Raw genomic sequence first — 19,122 nt, forward strand, 5'->3', positions numbered from 1 at the left:
CTAGTTTCTGTTTAATAAATCACAAGGTTTTGTAGTGACACCATTAAATCCATCTAAAATAGCATTGAACCCAGGGAATGGTTTTTCACAATTACAGCAGTTATCGGGGTCATTAAAATCTATAGAAGAACCTATAAACCCTGCTCCATATTTATTGGCATAATTGCCCTAAACAATCAAATAATAATTAAATACATTTTAATATAAAATATATAAAAAGAAGAAAATACTACCTTTTCATTAAATGATTTTAAAGTATCTACACACCATGTACACGTTTCTTGTGGTTGCAAACAAATCTATAAAAACGAATGTTATATAAAATGTATTCATTTTTTTATGTAAAATGATAAATATTTTCGGATAATTCAACTAGTTCTTTGTATTATCAATTAATGCCCATTTTATAAGAAGATAATTTTTAAATATAACAATACAACAATCATCCTTATATTATATCATACCCGTATATGTGTTTTCCGTCGTACAAATGGAAAAAACAGTGGAATTGTATTCAGTACTTTTGATTTTAAATTTAATTAACCTAGTACTCAACTTAAAGGTTACAAAATTATCCGTGTTTTTTTAATGCTTTTTACAATATTTAAATTTTTAAGCAAGTTACAAGTATTTTTAAATTCTAATAAGTTACAGCTACTCATCCATAACTTCCAAATGTAAAGATATACTTTGATTTTTGATAAAACAGAAAAATTTTTTAAAATTTGTCATGTCTAATTAATAAAAGCAAAAAAAAAACCAGTTTTAATAACTTTTAGTTTGTTATTTTTCTCTGTACTTTAAATGAGCTGATAACTCACGATCTTATGTTATAGTCAATAAAAGAACATAAACCATAGTACTCAATAGCTATGAATTGTATGTCGGTAAGTTTGCACAAGATATATACCTAATAGTACGTTCGCAATAGCAATATTTATTATTATTTTCGTGTGGCAATGTGGCATAGTGTATGACCATATAAATATTAAATACATTGAAATAGCTAAACTAATAATAAATCATTAAACAATTCATATTAAATTTGTATACCTTCTCCATGGTCAAATCACAATACGTAAATGAATCATTGGGATCAGATGTTGGGTTAATTTTAAATTTAAAATGTATTTTTTCTTTCGGAATAGATGCCTGCTTTAATACATCTTTTAATTTATCCTAGAAAAATATTATTGATTATAAATTTATAAGATACAATTCTGCACTCTCTAGATAATAATGTTTCAATACCAACGTATAATTTGTATATGATGCAGTAATTGGAGCTATTCCATTTCTGAAGTCATTGCCAGTGCATTCGTTCAAGAATACAACAGAAACAACGTAAAAATCCGTAACCGAATCTACTGTAGTAATATCCAACCCTTTAAAAAATATTTAAAACAAAATTTTTTTTTAATTTATAAGGTAATCATTATTTTACCAATATTTGTATACAATACATTATAGTATATTGACAGTACTTTTTTTCGTTGTACACATGGACTCATTTTTAATAATAAATAAATTTAGTATATTTTTTCTTAAAATGTTGAATCTTAAATGATCATACATTTTGTAAAATCACTAAGAAACCCTAGAATTTATTATGTATTAACTATTAAGGTATGATAGTATTACCATGGCTAATCAGTAATCAGAAATCTCATATTATTAAACTATGAACTAATAGTATTGAAATAACATCATTTTTTATTACTAAATTCTAAATTAAACAACCTCATAATATGTGTCCAGTATTATAAATCACCTCGTTTAACAAAAGAGAGACCTTAAGTATTAAAAATTTAAAAAAAAACTATTTCAATTTGTTATGATTGATAATATGACGAGAAAATACAAAGTTATACAAGGAAATCATTTTCTGTTATAGGAATATTATTTATTTTAATTCAAACAATAGTTAATTGAAAAGATAACTCATGAAAATAAATTAACTCATCGTTTTGGATAGAAAAATACAAATCTGATATAATTTGTGCCATTTGTTAGTTTTACATATAGTAAACAATGTATACAAAGAATATTGTGAAACCAATTTCAATAATTATTAAAAAAAAAAAAATGTTCTAATCATAAAACACCAATTTAAGTTAGGTAATACTGTTGGTGTAATGAAATATTTTGTATATCGATATTCTTTTAATGGAAAATTCTGTTGATTACTGTAATATATGCAAACATTTAAAAGAAATTAAGGATTTAAGTAAAAAAAAAAAATAAAATAAAAATATATATTTAAGTTGTTGATGTTGTTACTTGATTAGTATTAGCACTGTCCTTAGATTTGTTGTTTGAGTTATTTTCATAAGACATTTGCATAATATAGGGTATATATTATATAATATATAATGTAGGGTTTTGGTATAATTTGATTACTATAAATTGGTATTACCAAAATAAACTATTTTATTATTCACATTTGGTATTTAATTTAATTTAAGTGTATGATTGGGTTTGCTATTTGTTTTAAGATTCAAAATTTTACTTTAAACATCCCTATATTAGTTTTCTGCTGAAATTTTTATTTCTTTTTATGCTTATTATTTCCGATTTATGTATTAAAATATATGACATTTTATTTTTCCCTAGTAATAGTTATGCTGATTTCAAATAATTAAAATAAAACTATTAATTAATGTACTGACCTAAGAAGGTCGTTGTTAACAAGTCAGTGCACCAAAATCAATGATAAGACCCTAAATTTTTCAGAAAAATATTGACTGTGGCCATTAACTTTAACCGTTCATTCAAACAAATAAGTTATTTTTGTTGTTGAAACAATGAGGTATTTAAAAAAACTAAAACCATTTAAAAAAAATATTCAATGAAAAATAATTGAGAAATACATTTTTTCAGTTTTTTTTTTAATACTATTTATAGATTAGTAAGAAAAAACAGTTTCTTTGAATATAACGACAATAGATACATTTAAGACTTAAGTTTATACTTACTTAACTTTTTTATTATTATAAATGAATAAATATATATAAATACTTACAAGGTATCCTTGGGTTGGTAAAATGATCTATTAGAAATCGTCCTGATAAATCAAGACCAACAAATAAATTAGGAAAACTTTTTTTCATCACCTCAAGATATGTTTTTAAATTTTCAGAATATCCCATAAATTCATCAGAATCATCCTAAACAAAGGAAATAGATTATAATAATTTTGTAAGTGATACTTGTGATTATTAAATAAAAAATATAGAATAAAAAAAATAAAAAATAAGGCATACACAAGAAAATTTCAATTTGTTAAGTTCTACGATCTACGATTAAACATTAAAATCACAAATATGTATTATTGAATAATCGTCCTAAGTTGTCTCTATGATATCAATGAATAATGATGATAAAAAATATAATTATGTCGATTCGATAAACTATCAAAAATTTTACGTTGAAATAAAATATTTTGATAATAATGTCCAACAACTGATTTAAATAGTACTTATTTAATAATACCTTTATACATGGAATTCTATCAAAGTTTAATATATTTATAAATAATTATATTAAGCTTATAAACGAATTTATTCATTGTATGAAGATTCTGTGAGCATTTTAAGTTAAACTTGACTATATGACTAGATATAAGTACGTTTATATATTATATATCTGGCTTGAATATCATACCGGAAATATATGAACATTTTTTTATTTGTTTAAAAACCAATACTAAATTGGTACTTACGTCATACTCTAAACTTGTAAGAACAAGACCATCAATCCCCGGATGTTCATCCAAAAAAGCTTTTAAGCCTTTCATTTCATCTAATGAGTTAGTTCCTCCGTTACAAGATTCACAAGCAAGCATTGCAGTCCATTCTTGTATAGTCGTATGACCGTAAAGCAAAAATACACGCTTAGAACCTTTCATCTTCAATATTTTGTCTAAGTATACTATATCAATTATAAAACACATGAATATTGAATATATTTAATATTAAGATGTTTAATATTAGGTAATACATTTTTTAAATTCCATTTTCCAGAGTACTATACCAAGTCACCATGTGACTATTTATTAAGTTGTTGAAGGCCGGATTAACTATTAAACAGTACTAGCAAATAATTACTGAATTAATCTAAAGTTAGGCGCTACAAATGTTGAACTAAATTCATTTTTTTTAATATTTCCACTGATCATACCAAATTGTTTTATCAATTTATGATGATCTATGAACGGTTTCTTACACTATAAAGTCTTAAGCTATTTAAGCTACATATCCTTTCCCCTTTAGTGTCATTATTTGATAAGGTTGCAGAAAATATATTCTGACTTAACATTATATTGAATATGATCTAATTTTATAATAAATAAAAAATTCAACGGTATTTGTACTTTTCGGTATGAGCTACAAGTATTTGGTAGTATATCATGTTCTACTGTTTTAGTGTCCTGCATTTAATCAGCAATCATAATATTATTAAGTTTATACCAACATGAAATTTGTAACTGGCTGCAAACTAATCCGTGAATGGCTTACTGAGTATACGCTAATAATAAAGGATCATGAAATCTGAGCTTCATTGCAACGCCCCAGATTTCATATCTCCATCCAGTGGCAGATCCAGGGAGGGGCGTTCGCTCCCCCCCCCCCGCTCTCTCTCAAAAAATAGTTTGAAGTCCCTGATTTTAGTTTTTGACGTAATTATACTTCAAGGGTTACAAAATTATAGTGATATATTTTTTTATTACTATTACTATAAAAAATATTTTTTTTGTTCTGTACAAGACTGTGGAAAGTAACATGTGTATGTACCTATAAATAAATATTTTATCAAAATTAATGTGTGCCCTTTAAAAATCGCCCCCCCCCCCCCTGTTATCTTGGTCTGGATTTGTACCTGTCACCATCTAAATACGCGGACAATTGTAACTGTCAGAAATCAATTATTTAACAATTTACTGGTCTAATAACGTGTTGAATCAACCGTTTAAATTTGCGTTTCTGGTGTGTTGGAATGTCATAACTAGCTATTTCGTATGCTCCTGCTGGTTCTGTAATAGTTAGACTACGTTTTGGAATAAAATTAGGTATTAGTACTGTAGTTTTCAACTATTAATAATGTTTTGTTCCAGGAAACACGTTTTTACAACGATCATACAGTGTGGTATTCGTTATTATTATGGCTATAACAGTATAAATAATAATATATGTTTTTGAGCAAGAAGTACTTAAGTAGTTAAGTACAACCATACAATAATTTTCAGGGCTTCACAAATTTTAATGCAAGCGCTGCTAGAGTACACTACAGAATATGCACGACAGACTATTTGAAAATAACTTTATACAGTAACGCGAAGAACGATTATTTCGGAGACGATTGTCTCTGTGATAGGGTGAGTGGTAAGGAATGGGTCCCCTAATAATAAATGCTATATGATATTTATTAGGTAGTCAATACTGATCTATAACATAATGAGTTGTATTATAAATTGTTATGCATTAATTATATCAATTTATGTTATAGCCACCCCACACAATTTTTTTGCTTCTATAATGGTGGGTGGCTCTTTAGTATATTTTTCTTTGGCTCGAGAAAATTGTCATTTCGCAACGCCATTGATTTCAGTTTTCTTTCAATCAATCCCAACAATTAATTCGAAAAATTTCTCATACATATATATTATAATATTAAGCGTCGTAATTGTTTTGCTTTATTAAATATATTTATATATTCTATTTTTAAGTTATACTACCTAATTGATTAAAATTCGGATTACACATGCAGGGTACACCAACGTGGTATCTTAAATCCACTGTAACTCCATCGAAAAATATAGATAGGCAATTCACTGGTATTTTTGAAATTGGAACATCCGATAAACCACAATCCTCAGCGCGAGCACCATAAAAACCGCATGCTGATATTCCAATGCCTAAAAAAAGTAAAAATCAAACAATAAACTCATATCTCATTTCATTTTTCATTTGTGTATAACACGTCAATCCATTATCCAATGTATAGTTAAGTATAAGTTAATAAGCCAACAAATAAAAATGTTATTACAACATTTACAACCGAGCTTACACAATTTAACTTATTTTATTATATAAGTTAGTATATTTTTGAGAAAAAAATAACTTAAAAGTGCGTTTCTTATTTAAGAAATACCAAAATATACTAGTCGAGAATAGTATTAATCATATACTTGATTTCAAATTTTGATACCTACAAAATATAAATACTGGTTTAGTTAGGAGGTAGTTAAAGTTTTTATATATTACAAAATATAATGCAAGACATATTATAATAATATAGACTTCATCCTTATAAAAATGAACAAGTTTAAAATATTACGCTCTATAGATTTCAGTTTGAATATCGCGCTCAATTCACAGAAATTTTGGAGATGATCGAATTGCACTCTTTACCTAAGCCAAAATGTTCGTATTATTGTATTTGATCAGACCAATGACTTGATTACACAACGTGATCGATTTATAAATAATCAAATAAACTTAAGTACTTACATATTTAATTCAATTATTTTGAAATATTGTAATACCTTTATAATATTTAAATTGTAAGTATTCATAAGTTTTGAAAAAAAATAACGTGTTTTTATAGTATAATTTTTATTAATATTAAAAAATAAAAATATTTTTATTAATATTATTAAATACAATTAAAGCTATACGTAATTATTATAATAAGGATAATAATCTTCATATATTAAAAATACAAATTATCCTGTTGATCGTTGACTGGAATTTGCTAGTATGATTTTTTTTTATAACTCAAAATATATTAATTGTAAAAACTTGATACATTCTACTATCATATAATTTATAATTCCCTATACACATTAACATTTTTAAAGTATTTTTATACATTTCAAACTATGTAGCTATAAGTAAATATTTTAAAAATGTATTACAAGATCCCACAAAAGTAGTTCTTATAACAATAATTGATAATTATAATTATGTTTGACTATGTACGAGTATAAAATATTAAGGAAAACTAATAAAACTAATAAAATCCTATACACTAAATACCGAGTATTAATGTATTTGTAAAATAAACTAGGTAATTATAAAAACACGTTTATATATTATAACATTTTTTTTTTCATTTTCTATTTAAAATCTAAACATAAAGCTCACCGTTTAGATCTTGAGACTGTGTGTGTACTGTTAACGTAAGAATGTTACTAACTAAAAGTAAAGAATTATAAAAGTACATTTTTATAAATGTAGTGCGTATTATCATGCAAATCTAATAATTTATTCACAAATCCCGTCAGAGGCATTAATTTGTATTTAGCTAAATGATATATAAAGTTTTAATAATAAATTATTTTAAATTACCTATTCTAAAAACAATGTGTATTTAATTAAATAAGTTAAATTGTGTGGATACATTGTTTTAAATGTTTACATGACAGCCATTTGCAGAACGAATATTAATTGAGTTTTTATATAATTTAGCAAGTAAACAATGTGTTTTTCAATTTATATTCGACAGTTTGTAATTAATAATTCTTTATAGGATATTCATGTTTAAGCAAGCAGCCAAAGCCTTTTTATTTATAGCTTTAACATCCCATGTTAGACAAGATTTATTTTATTTTAAAATACTTAATATAGTATTATAGTATTTACAAATTAAATTATGTTTCTGGGGTTAAAAGTTTAGTATGATGATGAAACTGATTATAATATTGAAACAAAAAAAAATTCTATGAGTTTTAATTTTATTTTTTAAATAAGTTACATAACGTTAAATTAACAATTTGAAAATTTTTTGTTATTTATTTTTAAGGAAGTGGTTCAAAAATTAAACCTTAACTTAGGTTTTATTTGTTGGATAGACTAAATCTTAATGTTTTATATCTAAGTGAGTAAATATTATCCATAAACATTAAAAAATAACAGTCAAAATAAAAAATCACTATCACATTTTAACGAAACTGAAGAAAGTTTTTTACTATCATTAAAATTAAAAAAAATAGTGCACGTCATAATACTTACTTCCAAACCCTCTTAATAGAACATTAAGTATAAGAACTGTTATATAAACAATTCATCTGTATAAACAAAATATAGGTATATGTCTTATCATATAAACAAATTAAAGACTCTTTTTTTTATATATACATAGCTAAATCATATACTTTATGATTATGTAATAGACAGTAGTATAAGATAATAAATACAAGAAAAATTAGTACCTTTTTGTAATAGTATTTGTAATTAGTAATGCTGATCAGTGGCGTAGTTATAATTTTTTTCTATAGGTGATATATAATTGATTGTATAAACATAAGTAGGGGGTTTTGCCTCCCCACCCTTAACATATTTTATTTTTTTAAACATAATTCTATACACAATTAAATTTTACATAGAAATTGAATAATCATAAGTTCTATGATTTATAAAATAAGATCCAATTTCTTAAGTCTGTTGACTAACTTGTTTATTATTTCCTCTGGGTCAGTACGTATGTATTTGTAAACAGCTAACATAACTAATCCATTCAATCGATCCTGTTTTATGACAAACAATAGTTATTAATTATTATTATTAAAATGCAATAACAATTAACGATTATCGTTTTATAACAATGCATAAAAAGCTATAGTGTTTTTTTATTCGTACTTCAGAAATGGTATTTCTTAAATACGTTTTTATTCTTTTTAGAGATGAAAACATTCGCTTAAGCGTGGTGATTGAGACAGCAAATATACATATAATTTTGATAATTTTAAATATATTAGGAAATAAATATTAAATTGGCGTCATATTCGGTAAAAGTTAGAAAAGCTAATTTTGAAACATTATTAGATGATTTGCTTATTTTACGCCCCATAAACTTTAACTCAACCAGTAAAATGTCAAAGTTTTCTACATCTGGAGAATATTGCGTATGAACGTATGATACTATGATAGGCGATAAAAAATATAATTTGAGAGCCAAGGTAAGGACGTGGTGAATTATATCCGTGATTATTACATAAAATGAGTAATTGTATAATCAAATAATCTTATATCGAGTACAAGTCAACGCATTAAACATTATAAAAAAAAGGCTCTTGAGAGGTCTATCCTCATCATTCCCCCATAACTACGTAACTGATACTGATAACTATCAAGGCCGAATTTTTTCAGCCCGGAAAAGTTATTTAGACCAGCCCTTTATATTATAATATCTAATATTATACATCAAAACAAATATTAATCGTGTTTTTTTTAAGATAATAGGTGGTTTAACTCTACCCCATCCCCCCAACACCGTATAATTTTTTAAAAATTACAATTTTGTTTACTGACTTGTATTTATTCAAATAATAATTGCACATAAATAATATAGCAAAACAATTAAATATGAGAGGTCTTTATTGAGTAATGCACTTTTTTTAAACTTATCAATGATTACGATAAAGACGTGATAAGCTAGTAAATAATAAATATTGATAAATGTATAAAAAAAATTATGATAGTTTATAGCAAAATTAAAAACTGCTTGCGGCCTTAGCAGCCCTCGAGGATACCAGCCCACTAGGAAGTTTCTCAGTATCCCGATCAGCCAATCCATCTCCGACAATAGAACATAATAGGTACACTAACAATTAACATACAAAATCAAAAAAAGTTATTTATATTAATTATATATTTTATTTTAGTAGGTATGTAAAAATGTATATAAAATAAATAAAAAAAATTATTTATTTTTTAAAATATCTAAAAAAATTATGAATGTCAAACATAGTTATTTATATTAATTATCTATATAAATCTATATAAATAAAAATGAATGTCGTTTCTTTCCAAGTTAGGCTAATATATTTTGATGATGATTTATTATAATATTATTTATTTTCATTATATATTTTTTTACGTCCAATTGTCCCCACGTCCAAACGACGACGTCCATTTGTCGCTATTCGCTGTTTTTAATGTACAGTTTATACTTTTATAGGTACAAATCGTGACAAATATAATATATTTATATACATATTTTTTATATTTATTTATTATTATCATCGTGTTATTTTTGTTGTCATTTTGCTTGATTATTAAAAAACTGGTGGTTTTCATTATTCTTCATTTAAATATCCAATTTCGTCAAATTTGTATTTTAAATATTACCTAACACTAATAAAAATAGCTTATTAGGTAAGTATATCTTAATCTTAAATATGTATGCATGTCAACGTTGTTTCAAATAGATTTCTGAGTACATAGATCTTATGTTTCTGATTTTTTTTTTGGTAGAGATACGTTATTCCAATTGTTCTGTCAACCATCCATTTTTTTTATTTTTAATGTTGTCAATTACATCAGATGTTATCATTTTGTTGATTTTTGTAACGAACTGGGATATTGATGCTTCATTGGTCTTAGAATCTGCTTTTTCATTCCCAAAAATTCCCACATGTAATGGAGCCCACATGAATGAAATTATTTTGTCCGTTGTAGATAAAATGTTCTGTATTAAGTGTAGGTACAAGTTAATTCTCCGAGTAAGGATTTAAAATTGATGTTATTGCAATGAAAGAGTCGCTCGCTGATAATGATGATAGAATCCGAAATTGAAAAAGGGTAATTTTAATTGCTTCACATATAGTATATGATTCAGCTGTATAAATATTTGTGTTGAGTGGTGTAGAGTATATGTAATTTTCGTGTTTAGTGATTACTGTGCATTCTATACCATTTATATTTTTAGAAGCATTAGTGTAGATTTGAGAATGTCTTGGATCCTGCTGGAATATTATTTCATGGAAAAGGTTTTGTATGGTTTTATTGGAAGTGTTATGTTTACAGTATTCTGAAAGTTGTGTGTTAATATTTACTGATCAGAGCTCAAGAGGAAGAGAGGATGGTACTTTGATTAATGTTTGATTATGAAGGCGCAAATTTTCACTAAATATTTTAAATTTTTCGAGTACGATACGTTGATTGCATAATGTTTGATTGGCAGGGAGAGTGTTGTGAAAGATTTGGTTAGTGGTGTAAATTAATAATAATTTAATTAAATACATAAATTGTTTTTAAATTATTATTATTATTATTTTTTATTTATTTCTTACATTGTAAAAATATAATTAAATTAATTAATATTATACAATAAATACACAATACATAGGAAACAACAATGCAATAATTTGACACCATATTTTAATTTGGATTTAATTTATTAGCTGTGCATAATAAAGGAGATTAGTTTATTATTGGTTATCGCTTTTATTAGAAAAAAAGTATAAAAACATGATATTATTTTTAATTTTCTACGTAGTAATATAGTATTGAATGAAATGTAAATAAATTTGTAATATCGCATTATGCGCCACGTACAAATCACGTGATCCGATAATTCACAAATTAGTATATTTAATTTTTGATATATTGTGAATAAATATTTATAAAATAAATATTATATTATAAATAAAATGTATACAAAATAAATATTAGTCACACATGTTAATTATTTTTTTAATATTATTTATTTAAAAAACATGTTTGATGGAATTTCAAGTTTGGAAAAATTGAATGTTTTGAAAAAATGTATCGTGATCACCATATCCACTTTAATTACTTTTAAAAATGATTCCGATAAATAAACAACCATTTCTAAAGTAATCATCTCAACAGTTTCTAAATGAATTAACCCCTCAGCGCCTTTTTCTCAACCAAAAAAAAAAACAACAGACTATAAAACAAAATTAAAAGTTCCAACGGGGAACAACAAAATATTATAGCCTCATAATTTATTAATGGAGCTGGATCAAAATAATTTTTTTTTTTTTTAATTATTATAAATAATTTAAAATGACCAGTTCAACAATAATTACCAGCAATAAACTACATTTTTAAATTTTAAATTTTATAAAAACTTCGTTTTCCAGTTAATTTGAAAAATAATGTCAAAAAATACTGTACATATACATACCATCCCTATAAGCAACTAAAATTAAAATTATAGAATATTTGCTTAGTAATGTACAATTATTTTACATCTTTTTTTATACTACATGATTAATGTAGTTTAATCGATTCCGCCCGATATTTGTCTATATTGATACCGCCGAATATTTGTTTATGTTGATTCCACAAACTGCTTATTAGAAGATTTTTTTTGTTAACTGTATAGGTACACCCAGTTTACTATAATTGTAAATGTATTTTTTTATTTATTTATTTTTTGTTTCATAATAAAAGCATTTAAAAAAACAATTCAAACATTGTCGACCACAAAGAACAATATAACTCAATTATACATGATATTAAAAAAAAAAAATAAATAAAATGTAAAATTTATTAAAATAATATATTCAATTTCATAATTTTATACAAATAGCAATAAAAATATATAGAAATTTTAAAAAAAAATTCTCATTTTTAATATTTTAAAGAAAATTTAAATTATTATTTTTGTGACAATAGTCATACATTTTTTATGACCATGCAAGTTTCTAGAAACAAGGTAACAATTTAAAAACATTATTGAACTGTGACTATAGTCCAAATCTTGTTAATGCTATAATCACTAGTTTCTGTTTAATAAATCACAAGGTTTTGTAGTGACACCATTAAATCCATCTAAAATAGCATTGAACCCAGGGAATGGTTTTTCACAATTACAGCAGTTATCGGGGTCATTAAAATCTATAGAAGAACCTATAAACCCTGCTCCATATTTATTGGCATAATTGCCCTAAACAATCAAATAATAATTAAATACATTTTAATATAAAATATATAAAAAGAAGAAAATACTACCTTTTCATTAAATGATTTTAAAGTATCTACACACCATGTACACGTTTCTTGTGGTTGCAAACAAATCTATAAAAACGAATGTTATATAAAATGTATTCATTTTTTTATGTAAAATGATAAATATTTTCGGATAATTCAACTAGTTCTTTGTATTATCAATTAATGCCCATTTTATAAGAAGATAATTTTTAAATATAACAATACAACAATCATCCTTATATTATATCATACCCGTATATGTGTTTTCCGTCGTACAAATGGAAAAAACAGTGGAATTGTATTCAGTACTTTTGATTTTAAATTTAATTAACCTAGTACTCAACTTAAAGGTTACAAAATTATCCGTGTTTTTTTAATGCTTTTTACAATATTTAAATTTTTAAGCAAGTTACAAGTATTTTTAAATTCTAATAAGTTACAGCTACTCATCCATAACTTCCAAATGTAAAGATATACTTTGATTTTTGATAAAACAGAAAAATTTTTTAAAATTTGTCATGTCTAATTAATAAAAGCAAAAAAAAAACCAGTTTTAATAACTTTTAGTTTGTTATTTTTCTCTGTACTTTAAATGAGCTGATAACTCACGATCTTATGTTATAGTCAATAAAAGAACATAAACCATAGTACTCAATAGCTATGAATTGTATGTCGGTAAGTTTGCACAAGATATATACCTAATAGTACGTTCGCAATAGCAATATTTATTATTATTTTCGTGTGGCAATGTGGCATAGTGTATGACCATATAAATATTAAATACATTGAAATAGCTAAACTAATAATAAATCATTAAACAATTCATATTAAATTTGTATACCTTCTCCATGGTCAAATCACAATACGTAAATGAATCATTGGGATCAGATGTTGGGTTAATTTTAAATTTAAAATGTATTTTTTCTTTCGGAATAGATGCCTGCTTTAATACATCTTTTAATTTATCCTAGAAAAATATTATTGATTATAAATTTATAAGATACAATTCTGCACTCTCTAGATAATAATGTTTCAATACCAACGTATAATTTGTATATGATGCAGTAATTGGAGCTATTCCATTTCTGAAGTCATTGCCAGTGCATTCGTTCAAGAATACAACAGAAACAACGTAAAAATCCGTAACCGAATCTACTGTAGTAATATCCAACCCTTTAAAAAATATTTAAAACAAAATTTTTTTTTAATTTATAAGGTAATCATTATTTTACCAATATTTGTATACAATACATTATAGTATATTGACAGTACTTTTTTTCGTTGTACACATGGACTCATTTTTAATAATAAATAAATTTAGTATATTTTTTCTTAAAATGTTGAAGCTTAACGCTTAAATGATCATACATTTTGTAAAGTCACTAAGAAACCCTAGAAATTATTATGTATTAAGGTATGATAGTATTACCATAACTAATCAGTTATCAGAAATCTCATATTATTAATCTCCTCGTCCTGTAAAAGAGTGACTTACAGTATTAAAAAAATCTGGTCAGTCAGGATGGATAACATAAGCAGAAAATACAAAGATGTAGAAGGAAATCATTTTCTGTTATAGGAATATTATTTATTTTAATTCAAACAATTATTGTTACTTTAAAAGATAACTCTTAAAATAAATTAAATCATCGTTTTGGATAGAAAAATACAAATATGATATACACAAAGAGTGTTGTGAGACTAATTTCAATAATTGTTAAAAAAAATTTCTTATCATATAACATCAATTTAAGTTAGGTTATGCGTATGTTATTGTTGTACTTAAACCTATAGCGTTACAATGAAATATTTGGTAGATCAATATTTTTTTACGGAAAATTCTGTTGATTGCTATAATATATGCAGACATTTAAAAGAAATTAAAGATTTAAGAAAAAAAAATAATAATAAAAATATATATTTAAGTTGTTGATGTTGTTACTTGATTAGTATTAGCACTGTCCTTAGATTTGTTGTTTGAGTAATTTTCATAAGACATTTGCATAATATAGGGTATAATATATAATATATAATGTAGGGTTTTGGTATAATTTGATTACTACAAATTGGTATTACCAAAATAAACTATTATATTATTCACATTTGGTATTTAATTTAATTTAAGTGTATGATTGGGTTTGCTATTTGTTTTAAAATTCAAAATTTTACTCTGCTGGAAATTAAACATCCCTATATTAGTTTTCTGGTGAAATTTTTATTTCTTTTTATGCTTATTATTTCCGATTTATGTATTAAAATATATGACATTTTATTTTTCCCTAGTAATAGTTATGCTGATTTCAAATAATTAAAATAAAACTATTAATTAATGTACTGACCTAAGAAGGTCGTTGTTAACAAGTCAGTGCACCAAAATCAATGATAAGACCCTAAATTTTTCAGAAAAATATTGACTGTGGCCATTAACTTTAACCGTTCATTCAAACAAATAAGTTATTTTTGTTGTTGAAACAATGAGGTATTTAAAAAAACTAAAACCATTTAAAAAAAATATTCAATGAAAAATAATTGAGAAATACATTTTTTCAGTTTTTTTTTTTAATACTATTTATAGATTAGTAAGAAAAAACAGTTTCTATGAATATAACGACAATAGATACATTTAAGACTTAAGTTTATACTTACTTAACTTTTTTATTATTATAAATGAATAAATATATATAAATACTTACAAGGTATCCTTGGGTTGGTAAAATGATCTATTAGAAATCGTCCTGATAAATCAAGACCAACAAAAAAATTAGGAAAACTTTTTTTCATCACCTCAAGATATGTTTTTAAATTTTCAGAATATCCCATAAATTCATCAGTATTACTCTAAACAAACAAAATAGGTTAAAAAACATTTTTGTTAAATATTTTTATGTAGTTTCTGATTATTAAATTAAAAAAAAAGAATATAAAAAATAAAACATTCACAAGAAAATTGCAATTTGTTAAATTCTACGGTATACGATTAAAATCACAAAAATATATCATTTAATAATCGTCCTAGATTGTCTCTATGATATCAATGAATAATGATGATAAAAAATATAATTATGTCGATTCGATAAACTATCAAGAATTTTACGTTGAAATAAAGTATTTTGAAAATAATGTCCAACAACTGATTTAAATAGTACTTATTTAATAATACCTTTATACATGGAATTCTATCAAAGTTTAATATATTTATAAATAATTATATTAAGCTTATAAACGAATTTATTCATTGTATGAGGATCTGTGAGCATTTTAAGTTAAACTTGATTAAATAACTAGATATAAATACGTTTAGATATTATACATCTGGCTTGTATATCTTACAAGAAAAATATGAACATTTTTTTTATTTATTTAAAAATCAACACTAAATTAGTACTTACGTCATACTCTAAACCTGTAAGAATAAGGCCATCGATCCCGGGATGTTCATCCAAAAAAGCTTTTAATCCTTTCATTTCATCTAATGAGTTAGTTCCTCCGTTACAAGATTCACAAGCAAGCATTGCACTCCATTCTTCCATATTCGCATGACCGTAGTATATAAATACACGCTTAGAACCTTTCATCTTTAATATGTTGTCTAAATTTACTATATAAATTATAAAACACATGAATATTTAATATATTTTTAACAATATAATAATTTTCTGAAATATGATATTTTTAAATGCCTGTGTTACTCTATGAACTTGATGTATTATGCTATACTTGGCTTTAAAATCAAATCGGTAAGATGGGAGTATATTATTTCATATTTTATGTAATAAAATACGTTTGAGAATGAATCTTTTGCAAGTTTTTAAAAAAAAATGGTTAGAGGCCTATAGGTTCATAAGATGATGAGATTTCTAGAGGTTTATCCAGCTTGACAAATATTATTATTTATGATAATTGACAGAGAATGGAAAAGTATATGAAAGTCTTTTAATATACATCAAAGTATAAAATAATAAAATTCTTGACTTTCCCAATATACTTACTGAATGCTCATTTTCGCAATTGAAGTTAAATGTGCATCGTGTCTTTTTGATTACTTAGAATACATTAATTTTAAATCATAATGAGTTTATAACTCATTATAATATTATTATAATTGTTTCACAACATTTGTTGGATAGGTACCTATATTTTTTTATCAATCTTACCCTCATCTAAATTAAAGCGAAATTATTGTAACATAATTGAATTTCATATTCCATTTGCATCGACAGACTACAATAATACTAGATACATATTAAGTAGTAAGTACCAATGCCAACGTGACCAGTGGGGAGCAGATCTTTTGCCCGGGACCACATATTTTTAAGAGGATCTCGTTGCTAGTCACCTGTACTCTTTTTTTTTTATACATTTCTTAGTCTTGTACGACCTATACTTGTTAATATTTAATAAAAAATAATAATCTATTAGAAATAAGAATCATTGGGAATATTTGTATCACAAATATTTTATGTTTTTTGCGTGAAAATTTATAATATATGTTTTTTCCACAAGATATATATACGTAGTTAGGTACAGCCGTAGTATTGTTCTGTGGTACAACCATATAATAATTTGTAGCATAGTTTTATCAGGGTCTTGCAAATTTTAACGCCAGCGCTGCCAAAGTACACTATATAATATGCAACGACAGATTATTTAAAAATGACTATACAGTAACGTAATAATGAATGCAATATAAAACTTATTAGCAGTGTTAGGTAGTAAAGTAACGTGGTTTAGGTACTCGTTACTATAAAGTAGTTACAATTTTCAATAACGTTATGGTTACTATTATTTTTGGGTAATGGCAAGGAGTAACGACGTTAATTATTTAGAAGTATCTTAGCAGAAAAACACGTTACATTAAAAATTTAATTGTATATTTTTTTTATTATTACTGATTTCATTTTTCTGTGATATACTACATTGACCTATTTTCTTACAATCAATCCCAACAATTAATTCGAATAATTTATTATATATATTATTATATTAAGCTTCGTAATTGATTTGTTTTATTAACTATATAATATGTATTTTATTTTTAAGTTACACTACCTAATGGTCTATTACTCGGAATACACGAGCAGGGGATAGAAACATGGTATCTTAAATCCACTGAAACCTCATCGATTAATATCGACAGGCAAGCCGCTTGTGTTTTTGTAACTGGTAAATTCGATAAACCGCAAACTTCAGCGCGACCACCAAAAAAACCACATGCCGATATTCCAATTCCTAAAAATAGTAAAAATCAAACACTAAACTCATATCTTTTTTTTTGTTGTATATAACACGTCAATCTATTACCCAAAATAAAATTAAACATAAGTTAATAAGCCAGCAGACAAAAATGTTATTACAACCGATTTTACACAATTTAAAGTAAAATGAATATACATATTAATATATTTTTAGTTAAGTTTATATAATTTTGAAAAAAAAAATCACTTAAAAGTGAGTTTCTTGTTTGAAAAATACCAAAATATATTAGTCGAGAATAGTATTATGTAATTGATTTCAAATTTTAATACCTACAAAATACAATTACTGGTTTGGTTAGGAGATTGTTAAAGTTTTTATATACCTATTAAAAAATGTAATACAAAACAAATTATAATACTATGGACTTAATTCTTATAAAAATGAACAAATTTAAAATATTACGCTCTATGGATTTCAGTTTGAATATAGCGCTCAATTCACAGAAATTTTGGAGATGATCGAATTGCACTCTTTACCTAAGCCAAAATGTTCGTAGTATTGTATTTGATCAGACCAATGACTTGAATACACAACGTGATCGATTTAGAATTAAATTAAATACCTAGATATTTAACACAATTATTTTGAAATACTGTACCTATGTGGCTATGTACTAGGTAGTATTTAAATTGTAAATGTTTATTAGTTTTGAAAAAATAACTTATTTTTATAGTATAATTTTTATTAATGTTGAAAAAATGTCAAAATATATTAATTGTAAAACTTGATACATTCTACTATCACTTAATTTATAATTTCCTATACACAATAACATTTTTAAAGTATTTTTATACATTTCAAACTATATAGTTATACGTAAAAATTTTAGAAATGTATTACAAGATCCCACAAAAGTGGTTCTTATAGCAATAATTGATAATTATGTGATTATATACGAGTATAAAATATTAAGGGAAACTACTAAATTAATAAAATCCTACACTAATACCGAGTATTAATGTATTTGTAGAATAAACTAGGTAATTATAAAAACACGTTTGTATATTTTAACAATTTTTTTTTAATTTTTAATTTAATATTTAAACATAAAGCTCACCGTTTGAATCTTGAGACTGTGATGTGTGTACTGTTAAAGTAAGAATGTTACTAATTAAAAGTAAAG

The 19,122-nt window shown here is 24.7% G+C and overlaps 2 protein-coding genes across 2 annotated transcripts; both read right to left on the minus strand.

Annotated features, from left to right (window-relative positions):
* LOC113558020 lies at positions 1-7,274 on the minus strand. The gene is made up of 8 exons (XM_026963550.1): positions 7,146-7,274; positions 5,735-5,914; positions 3,722-3,921; positions 3,023-3,167; positions 1,252-1,385; positions 1,054-1,179; positions 234-299; positions 1-168 (listed from the first exon to the last, which is right to left on the minus strand). Exons 1-8 carry the CDS (start codon positions 7,249-7,251, stop codon positions 1-3), a joined length of 1,125 nt encoding a protein of 374 aa, XP_026819351.1. The 5' UTR covers positions 7,252-7,274.
* A 5,257-nt stretch (positions 7,275-12,531) lies between these two features.
* Positions 12,532-16,318, minus strand: LOC113558021. The gene is made up of 6 exons (XM_026963551.1): positions 16,133-16,318; positions 15,437-15,581; positions 13,783-13,916; positions 13,585-13,710; positions 12,765-12,830; positions 12,532-12,699 (listed from the first exon to the last, which is right to left on the minus strand). Exons 1-6 carry the CDS (start codon positions 16,316-16,318, stop codon positions 12,532-12,534), a joined length of 825 nt encoding a protein of 274 aa, XP_026819352.1.
* Between the last annotated feature and the right edge of the window lie 2,804 nt (positions 16,319-19,122).

This window comes from Rhopalosiphum maidis, chromosome 3, assembly GCF_003676215.2.
Source record: "Rhopalosiphum maidis isolate BTI-1 chromosome 3, ASM367621v3, whole genome shotgun sequence".
NCBI lineage: Eukaryota > Metazoa > Arthropoda > Insecta > Hemiptera > Aphididae > Rhopalosiphum > Rhopalosiphum maidis.

What these genes read in the sequence shown, in the direction of transcription:
- LOC113558021 (XM_026963551.1), bottom strand. Translation starts at nt 16,318, where the DNA reads ATGAAAGGTTCTAAGCGTGTATTTATATACTACGGTCATGCGAATATG. An exon ending in CATATACAAATTATACGTTG is followed by an intron (nt 13,711 to 13,782) that starts GTATTGAAACAT and finishes ATATTTTTCTAG; the next exon opens with GATAAATTAAAAGATGTATT. An exon ending in TAAAATCATTTAATGAAAAG is followed by an intron (nt 12,700 to 12,764) that starts GTAGTATTTTCT and finishes TTGATTGTTTAG; the next exon opens with GGCAATTATGCCAATAAATA.
- LOC113558020 (XM_026963550.1), bottom strand. Translation starts at nt 7,251, where the DNA reads ATGATAATACGCACTACATTTATAAAAATGTACTTTTATAATTCTTTA. An exon ending in CATATACAAATTATACGTTG is followed by an intron (nt 1,180 to 1,251) that starts GTATTGAAACAT and finishes ATATTTTTCTAG; the next exon opens with GATAAATTAAAAGATGTATT. An exon ending in TAAAATCATTTAATGAAAAG is followed by an intron (nt 169 to 233) that starts GTAGTATTTTCT and finishes TTGATTGTTTAG; the next exon opens with GGCAATTATGCCAATAAATA.